Raw genomic sequence first — 10834 nt, 5'->3', positions numbered from 1 at the left:
ATTATTATTATTATTATTATTATTATTATTATTATTTGATAGGTTATTGATGATGATGGTGATGATGATTAGAAAAAAAAAGACGCAGTTACAACACTTATATATTAAACTTATAATATAAGTATACTAAAAGTAAAATACATTACAACAAATCTTTCTTTCATTTTTTAACAATTGTAAAAATAATTTTTTATTATAATAATTTATAAATAATTATATTATAAAGTTAAAAAATTCAAAATCTTTTAAATCCATTTAATAAAAATATATTTAAAAAAATTGTTGTAATATTTTCCTAAGAAAACTTTATAATAAAAATATAATAAATTTATTTTTTAAATTATCACAAATAATTTATGATTAATTATTATATTATTTATATGTAATAGAATTAATATTATACTTATTTAATAGGTTATTAACGATGATGGTTATCGTAATAATAATAATAATAATAATAATAATAATAATAATAATAATAATAATAATAATAATAATAATAATAATAATAATAATAGATAAAGTAGGGATATGTTTGACTTTAAAATAAAAAGTGTAAGGGTATACTTGACTTTTTATATTTGGAGGCATTTGGAAGACTCATCAAAGTAGGTGGTCCTTTATAGTCATTATCACATCCAATCCATCCAATATGATAATTCTCCTTTCAATTCTCTTTTTCTTTTTCTTTTTTTTTCTTTTTCATTTTTCCTCGATGATAAATAAATCTAAATCTTAACTCCACCGTTGTAGAAAGAAAAAAAAAAAAAAAAAAACCCTTCCCATTGTTAATTATGAAAAATGAATTAAAAGACGTAAATAATTAGTTCAAAAAGAATTGAAAAACTTCACTATATAACAATGTTAAAAGATGATAAGGAGTCTCATATATGAAAAATAATGGTGGTTTTAGTCTTGTTAGTAAGTTAATTCTCAATCAAAATATTTATTTAAACTTAACTATTATTGAATTTCTTTTATAAAAAACTAATTAAGGTCGAGTTCTTAATCAAAATATTCACCTAGACTTATAATTAAGTTTTATTTAATTGAGGTTAAGTTCTTGATCATAATATTCACCTAAACTTAATTATCATTAAGTTTCATTTACAAAAAAAAAAAAACCAGGGTAAAGTTTTCAATTAAAATATTTACCAAAACTTAATTATGATTATCCTGCAAAATTAAATTATAGAAATCAAAATGGTTACATGGACTTAATTGTAAATAAACTTGAACTTAATTATGGTTACGACTCATCTACAAAAAATTGTGTTAAGTTTTGTAAAACAAAATGACTTAAGACTATTCTTTGACAAAAAAAAAAAATTATAAACCAAATTGCTTTCATCCCATAGAAAATAACAAAGCCAAATATTTTTTAAAGTTGCTAATTTGTCTATTTAAATAATTTTCATCCCTGATTTCTTTATGAGGTTTTATATTTTTGAACTAATCACACTAGTATGCATTTAAAAGACATTTTCCAAAAAAAGACTAGAATTAATATTTATCTTTAAAAAAAATTTATGAAAGCTCTCTTAATATTAATTATTATTTGAAATTACTATACAATATAAGAGAAAAATCTAATATTGCCATTCATCTATAAAAAAACATTTATTCATAAAATAAAAACAAATATATGTCTACATTATATTGTAAAATTTTCTACTTCTATAAATTAATTTCAAACAAAAATATATATTCTTAATTAATAGACATTCTACATAAGAAATGAAACAAATTTCTAAATTGCCTAAAATTTTATAAATTTTATACTCTAAGATAGGAAATTAACCTAATCAAATGACAATACATATGTTGAAATATTATGTAATCCACTTCAAATTCATGATGAACAATGATGGAGAAAATTTATTTAAAAAAAAATTACAAATATGCAATTTATTATTTTGAACACACTTCAATACCTAAATTCTCAAATTTTTAAAAACATCAACTAACAAACCTAATTGAAATCAAATACCATTTAATAACATTATCCTACAAATCATAAGTGATTAATATTATTAATTCCTTAATTTGGAACATATATAATACATAAATTCCAAAAATTTAGAAAAGAAATACCATACTTACAGATTCAATAGATTCATTTCATCTTGCTAGCAACTGGGATAATTGTTTTCTCTATATCATTTTGAACCTCTTTGGTTTACAACTCTTGAAGGAACTATATATATATATAGTTATCACTACTTAAAAAATAAGATGTTAGATAACTTCAAAAGAGGAAATACAAATTTGAATCAAGAGAGAATGCAAAGTGAAGAGGTTTCCTGTGATTTTCTAGGGTTTTTGTTGTCTATCTATGATAGAGAACTGAGAAAATAAAGGGTTAATCTAAAAGGATAAAAACACTTAAGAGAGGGGGAATGGGGGGAGAGGGAGGAGGAAGGGGGGAGTGAATTGGAGTTTAAAAAAAAAATTAAGCACAAAAAACACAAATACAAAGAGATAAGGATATAGAAAGCAGACTCAAATTTATAGTGGTTCGACACTTCCTTGCCTACATCCACTCTCCTCAAGCTCCTAACTGAGTGAAGATTCCACTTATACTTGAAGCTTCAACCAAGTTTCTAATCATTTTTTACACTTGGATTCCGGCTCCAATGGGCTCTTACACAATCTCTTCAAGTCTCTACTCTCTTTGAAAGCTTTAATACTCAATCAACAAATATAAATCTCTCAACCTAGCTCAACAATGACTCAAATACAACTCAAATGTTAGGATGAATCACAAGGGTGCACTAAAGAATATGCAAATGATGATTTAATGCACAAACAAGTATATAACAAATAAATGCAGATGTTCTCTTACTCATAAATGAAGTGGAACTCTCAATTTATAGGTTTCTAATCTCGAGAGCCAAAAATAAATAAAAAGCAGTCTCGACCGATCGATTTGGGGGTCAACCGATTCATTAACCATTAGAGCATTTAATGCTTGACAGGTGACCGTTACCCTCGACCGGACTTTAACCGGACCTCGACCAGGAAGGCAAATCCCTCAATTGGGAAAGAAAGGCTACTGGAAGAGAGAGTGTGTTTTTTGCATCTCTCAATCAAACCTCGACCGGGAAGGGGTAATCGGTTGATTGGTACCCTAGCCAGTTGAGCAGGTTTGACCAGTGCCTCGACCTGTTCACCGTTTTTGGCCCGAAAACCTATATTTTTCTTGTATTTTTTACTTATAGCACTTAGGCAAGGTCTTTAGGTAAAATAATATGTCAATTTTGAAACGTTTTGTCTAAGATTCATTTGATAGATCTCAGATTTTGATGGAAATGTAACTTTAAAGTATAAACCGAGTTTTTCAAATATGCATGAAATGATATGTAAATTCTAAGTGCACCCATGCATTTATCTTACATATGTTTCCTATGAATAAAAAGTCTTTCAAAAAACTTGATCTTGCATCTATTAGGTCCTTTGATGAATTTCCAAACTAACATCTTAAATTTTTTATAATTCAAACCAATTAGTAATTTAACCATAGTTTGTTATCATCAAAACATGATTATGAGAACCCTTGGGCTAACAAGAACGAAAAAGAAGTTGATGATCTAAATCAAGAGAGAATGAAAAATGAAAGAGGTTTTTTATGGTTTTCTAGGAGTTAAATGTTGGTTTAATCTCAAGAGTAGAAAAGTTGAAATCGTGTGAATGGAAGAACGAAATGCTAGTTTGAAGTCCCGAGGGGAGAACAAAATGTTGGTTCAAGAGAGATGAATAATCTCCTTAGATTGTCATGTGTTAGAAAGAAATAAAAGGAATAAAGGCATTTTTGTAGTATATGAGACATCTCAGATATTTTAATACGTGGGGATTCGTTTTATGTTATTTTAACTCTTTTAACTATATAACCCTTTTAAAAATCATTCTTAATAATTATTTTTAAATAAAATTCTATTAAAAAAACTCAGATATAAAAAATAATTATCTTGACTTTTTCTAGAGTACTATACATTTATATATAACATAAATATCATCAAATATATATTTTTAATTGGTTTTAGAATGATCCAAAAAATAGTTTAAATCATCTTACATTTAAAAAAAAAAAAAAAAAACCTATTTTCGTAACAAATTCTCTCGATAAAAAAAATGTGTCTAGCAGTGTTTTTTTTTTAAAAAAAAAAAAAAAAGTTAGTGCTTATTTGAATGCATTTTTTTAAAACAAATTATAAAATAATAAGATGTACATAAAATATAGTAACTCTTGTATGGAAAGTATAATAATTTTTTTTTAATATCTCAAATTTTAAAATTCATTATTATTATTATTGTAATTCTCTAAGAGTTGTTATATTTTATACATGAATTACTATTATTTTTTATTTTTAAAATAAATGATAAGAAAGTTATCCAAATGATATCACGAAAACCTTTTATATTTTAAAATATAAAAAACTAATTTCAATAACAATTACAAACACTAGGTTATTTTTTTCATATTTCACACCCATGTAATCTACAAATTGAAAATGATTCAACATTTTATATTTTTTACTTTTATTTTTGTTTTTCAAAGAACATCTTTGAAATAAGTCATTTTGAATATTTTAACTTTATAATCAACATTATTTCATTGATAAAAAAAAATATATATTTCAACAGAAATCAAATTCCTTTTTTTTATGTAGGTGGAAAACCAAAAAATAAAAAATTAATTTAAAAGTTATCCATTTTTTTAATTTTCATTCTTCACATAAAAATGATAAATAAATTTAAATATGATATAAAATATAATATATGAAATCTAATAAATTATTTATGTGATAAATGAGATAAAATTTCAAGAAAATCAAAAATAATTTATATATGTTTATTTGATTCATATTTATAATACTTATTTCCCTTTCATATCACGGATCATATGAAGTTTGTTTTTTTTTTTTTTTGAATTTTTTTCAACTTTTTGTAAAAAGGGATTTCACTTTTTCTTCAAGAAAATTCTGAAAGCACCAGACCAAATTGGTGTTTTGAGGTCTGGTAATTATTTTCGAAAAAAATTAGTTTAATTTTTACAGAATAAAAGTTCGTTTGAAATCTAAAATGTTTTTAATATTTTTAAATATGCTTTAAAAATAATATTTATATGTAGTGTTTTATTGTTAATCGTTCTACATGTTTGTATAATTATTTCTTAAAATAACCCTCATAAAACAAGTGAAAAAAATAATAATAAAAAAATGTTATCTAAAAATTGTTCTTAAGAACATAAAATAAAAAACAACTTTTGATTATCAAACATGATTCCTAAATTTTTTATTTTGAAAAACAAAAAAAAATGGTTCTTAAAAACAGTTCCTAAACAAATCCGATTTTTCCAAATTTTTGAACTCATTTTTTAACACAAGTTTGCAGACCTAATTTTGATTTTCTCTGAAAACAAACTAAAAATGACCTTGTATTTTTTTTTTGAAAACAAAAAATTAGGAAATATATTAAAACACCACCTCAGTTGTTAATTTTCAGATTATTTATTTGAATTCACTCAACGCATGTTCAACTTTCTTCATTGTACCGGGCTTCTAATTCGAGTCAGCTAATTGATTCATGGTTTAATAACAGTTTCTATCAATAATTTTGGTACATAAATTGAATAATTATTAACAATTTAACATTAAATTTAAATTCGAAAATACAAATGAGCATAGACCATCTCCTCCAACTACAATGGTCTAAAATAGTAATTGGAGGCCACCATAACATCAGCCTAATGCTAAAAGGAAAATACAGAGGGGGAGGGAATGATAATGAAGAAGAGCACTGCATCAATGCTTCTGCATGATTCCCTCCCAGAAAATCCTCCACAGCCAAACACCATTCCTCCTGTCAAACTTGCAGTATGGGGAAGAGGAGTAAGACTCATTGAAAGAAACAGACAGTGATCACCTGAATCATGTTGCAGCCATGGCCTAAAAATCAAGCTCTTCAGTGTTTAACACCATATCTCTCAGAAACAAAGTCCACCAGTCAGCTGCAAATATGAATCTACCGCCAAAATGTGGATGGATATATATATATATATATATTGATAGGTATGGCTAAAATGTGGAATCAACTTTTATGTGTAAAATTTACATATACAGCAAATTCAATGATCCTAGATAATGTAATTGGTTTCCACTATATGTATGATTTGTTTCTGTAAATTTAGCATGTACCCACCAAAAAGGAAGACAAGAAACTGAAGAAGAAAAAGAGAGAAACAAAACTTGCCCTTTGTGTTTCAAGATAACTAACCCAATGCTATTCTGATTCTGAGGATGAAAAGTCCTCGGTGTCATCATCAGCTGCAGCTGCCACAGCTAAAAGGTGGTCATCATCGGTCCAGGGGGCCTTGAAATCCATGAGTTGGTCACACCTTTGCTCAAGGTCACCATTAAGCTCCACGTACAAACACCCTTCAATGTCAAGGCGAGTGAGGGCCTTACAGTTGGTGAGAATGGCGTTGAGGCCATGGTCACCAAAGCGGCCATAAGCAAGTTCAAGGCGGTTAAGCCCAGGCATTGTGTTGGCGATTGCCATAGCCTCACCATCATCCGTCTTTTTAGCCCTTTTTTCAGTCTCTTCCAGCTCCAGAGGTGGCATATTCCTCTTCAACTGAATCAGGAACTTGCAACTCTTTCCCACTGCTTTGAGCCCTTTGCTTGTGATCCTCAAACAGTAGCTGATGTCCAAGACTGTCAGAGTCGCTAGCGACTCTGCATGCTTCTCCACCATGTTGTCCGAGACCTCACTCATTGGAATCTGCAGCACCTTAAGGCATCTCACCCTGCAAGGTTGTTCATCCAACAACACTCAATAAGTATCCACACAACCACACATACTTTTCTGCTAGATCGACCTAGGAAATGAAAAATTTTGAGTCTTCAATTGATATCAACATCATGAAAGCATAAATTTACTTTGGCAGATTGTAGGAGCAGCATTGGTATAAAATATTTTCCTTTATTAGGAAGAAAGGGCAAAAAAAACAAATTTTCTTGCTGTTTATTTTTCTTAAAACAAGACTGAAAATTATCGTCATCCAAAATGTAACCAACACTTTCTCAGTCATCAAAAGATTCGAATCATAACAAAAAATAATTAGGGTTATTAACAATCTGCAGACAAACAACATCCTAACAACTCATATTACGACAAAAACCTCTTTCAGGAGCACAAGATGAGACCATTGATAATTTAATACTTTTATTGGCGTTCACAGATGTCAACACTCGATATTATTGAAAAATGCATTAGGGACGATCAGGACACCCGCCGCTTAATGTGTGTACCAGAACAAAACTTTTAGTAGCAGCCCTAAGACCACTGATAATTCCTGAATAATGTTATCCATTCTGCATAGGACAATGGCTTGTCTCATATTTTATGGGACAAATAGTGGCAATTTTCTCGTGTCTTGTCAAAATCATTTAGTCGTTTTCTTCCTTTCCTCCTCCAACTCCTATGTTTTCATCAATAGATCAGGTAATTAAACAGAACATAAATTTTGGGTTCCATTTGTAAGTTTGTGCACAGGCTAATTAGCTTCCATAAGACTAGTTATTCATACTATGTTTGGTTCCCATGAAAGTGTTCCTAGGAAAGCAATTAAAATGCATGGAAAATGCAGGAACACATACAAGTAAAGGACAGTTGTCCCCTATTATTTTGAGCATGAAGGTGAAGGCCCAATTTGTCATCATATGAATACTTATTTATGCTCTGTTTGGCCAGTGACAAAATGCATGCAAGGATAAGCACTTAAACACCAGAACAGGAACATGAATTGTAATATTCAAACATTTCATTTTCCTTTAGCTTTCTCAGTGACCAAATGGAAGGGCTAGAGCTGGACTTTGGAAACATAGGGTAGGTGTTTTAGTCATAATGATAAGGGCCAAATTGGATAACATCAGGGTGGTAATCTATACTTTGTTTGGATACTGAGAAGATGTAAAAGCACTAAAAGGTGGAGCAACATAAACCCAACATTTTCCTTAATTTCCTCAGGACCCAAATATGAGTAGTAGGGTTTAATCATCAAGATAAAGGACCAATTAGACATCACAAGACGTGCTGTCTATCCTTGCTTTTGATCCCAAAACAGCATGCATTAGGACCAAAAAAATGAAAGCAAGATTAAAAGAATATAAACCTTCACTTTCCCTGGGTTTTACCAGCAACCAAACAGACATGCTAGAGATAGTTGGGACTCTTTATCCCATATTCTAATAATCAAATTAGTGCTAATGGACACCATAAACCTAATGATCTACTCCTGTTTGGTTACTATTAAATGTACAGGAAGGAAAATAACTCAATATGCAGGAAAACAAAAGAAACCCATTATTTTCCCTAGTTTTCTTGGCAACTAAATGGGAAGAGGATTAAATTTTCCATACCACTCAGCTTAAAGGTCCACAGTTGTATATTCTCTGTTTGGTTCCCAAGAAAATATGTGTACATAAGCACATTCAAAAATTCCAGAAAAATGGAAATGAACCCATTCTTTTCCTCAATTTTCTCAGTACCCAAGGACCAAGAAAGCACGGTAGAGCACAAAAAAGTTCCGAAACAGGATGAATTTTCACTGCTCCATTTGATTCCAGAGAAAAATGGAATTTAAGCATACCCACTCAAAGTCAAGGAAAAGGAACGCAAAACCCATAATTTTCCTCTATTTTCTTAGCACCCAATCAAGAGGGCAAAGTTTGGTGAACTTCCAGAACATATGAGTATCTGTTTTACAATCAAATAAAAGGACCGCCGTCTGTTTGGTTGGCCAGGAAATGGTAGGTAAAAAACCAGCACTCAAAATCCTACGTTTTTCCTCCCATTTCTTGGGCACCAAACAGGAAGACTAGATATACTGAAATTGGAAAAGATAAGATGCAAGGCAGATAGGCACCAGAAGTCCAGCAATTAAGCTCTGCTTGTTTCTCGAGAAAGTGGGCGTAAAAAAAACCTGCCCGGAAAACGAAAACAAACCCATATTTTTCCTCCAGTTTCTCGTCAACCAAACGCTAACCTCAGTGTCTCAGACTAAGTAGGGTACAAAAAACTCCAAAATAAGACGTGCAGTGTGATATCAGCTTTGTTCGGTTCCCGAGAAAAGGTACGTAAATGAACCCACTCAAAGGTCAAAATCCATAAACCCAAAACGGATCCATTATTTTCTTCCGTTTTTCTCGGTACGCAAACGGGAGCGCAGGAGTTGATGACTCCAAAAGGCAAAAACATTAGAGCATGTGCTTTTGAATCATAAATAAAGACGTCATCCTCTGTTTGGTTCCCGGGAAAACTTACGTAAACAATGCCACTCAAAACCCACAAAACCCAAATCAAATTTTTGCTTCATTTTACGGCAGTCAAAAGATGTGATGGACTTCGAAAAGGCAAAAAGCATTTGCACTCGAATCATAACAAAACACAACGCCATTTTCTGTTTGGTTCCCAAGAAAATTTACGTAAACCAACTACAAAAACCCACAGAAACATGTCATTTCCCCCGACATCCTCACCACCGAACACCAACAAAAGCACTATCAAACCCCAAAAACAACAGAAAAAAGTTAAAAAAAAAAGGAGGGGTTCCCTCTGGTTGGTTCCCGAGAAAAAACAAACGTGAACAGAAGCCAGGGTCACAACCGATAAAAACCAAACCAAACCACCATTTCCCTCAACTTTCCCACTTCCTAGACACCGCCAAAACGCTCATAAAACCCCAAAAAACAGTACCAGAAAAGTACCAGTTAGCAGCAAAAGCAAAGCCGGGGTCGCCGAGTCTGTAAGCAGAGAGCCTCCTGCACATTCCACGGCTGCGGCGCACGAGTTTGCGGACTAGCGAGTCCACTCGGTCGAAGCGGTTCCAACGGCGGCACCAATCCTCGACGTCGATATTCGACCAGCAGTAGGGTCCGGCGACGGCGGACCACCAGGATTTGCAGACCAGAGGAATGGTCTGGAGCAGCTCCTCCACGGGGATTCGAACCAGAATCAAAGCCAGTATCTCCGGGTTCAACCCCTCCCACATCGCCCTCGAAACGATGCCGTTTTTGCGGCCGCCGAAATTGGCCATTTTCTTCTTCTCCGATGTTTTTCCCTTTTTGTTGAGTGTAGATGAATAATACCAACTCCCTTGGACCAACTTTGGAAGATTTTCGGATTTTCCCCCTTTTTTGTCTTTTATTTATTATTTTTAATGGGTAGTGTACTTTAATAAATTTATTAAATTAATTAATCTGTTTTTTCCTTTTGCATTTTTATGATTTTTGTACAAATAAATATGATTTTCCTCCACAATATCATCATAATTCATAATAACCAATAATTTTTTCTATTAATAATAGAAATAAGGATATTTTTAAAAAATATTTTTTTATTATTTTTACTTAATTTTTACAAAATATTTTAAAAAATAATCATACAAATATTTAAAACGATTAAAAATAAAACACTACACATAAATTTTTTTTTAAACATATTTAAAAATATTAAAAATAAGTTAAAAATATTTTAAGTTTCAAAATAATTTTTTATTATATAAAACATTAAAAAATAATTTTTTAAAATAATTTTTTAAATTATTTTAAAAAAGCAGTTATCAAACAAACCTTAATTCGTAATTCCTAAGAAACAGTGACACTTTTCATTTAAATGACACTCAAATTTTGATTTTGGGTGACATTTACTTATAATTTTATCTGAAAATAAATATTTTATATATATATATATATATATATATATATATATATATATATATGATCCTATCAGCATTCAAATTGATAGTGTGGGGCCCATAATTATTCTCTCC

The 10834-nt window shown here is 30.4% G+C and overlaps 1 protein-coding gene across 1 annotated transcript; it reads right to left on the bottom strand.

Moving 5' to 3' along the window:
• Positions 1-5687: 5687 nt before the first annotated feature.
• LOC117919254 (F-box protein FBW2-like) lies at positions 5688-10099 on the bottom strand. The gene is made up of 2 exons (XM_034836388.1): positions 9771-10099; positions 5688-6808 (listed from the first exon to the last, which is right to left on the bottom strand). Exons 1-2 carry the CDS (start codon positions 10097-10099, stop codon positions 6283-6285), a joined length of 855 nt encoding a protein of 284 aa, XP_034692279.1. The 3' UTR covers positions 5688-6282.
• Positions 10100-10834: the final 735 nt, after the last annotated feature.

Source organism: Vitis riparia, chromosome 7 (assembly GCF_004353265.1).
Source record: "Vitis riparia cultivar Riparia Gloire de Montpellier isolate 1030 chromosome 7, EGFV_Vit.rip_1.0, whole genome shotgun sequence".
NCBI lineage: Eukaryota > Viridiplantae > Streptophyta > Magnoliopsida > Vitales > Vitaceae > Vitis > Vitis riparia.
The sequence above is the reverse complement of the archived record's forward strand: the minus strand, read 5'-3'. Positions and strand labels throughout refer to the sequence as shown.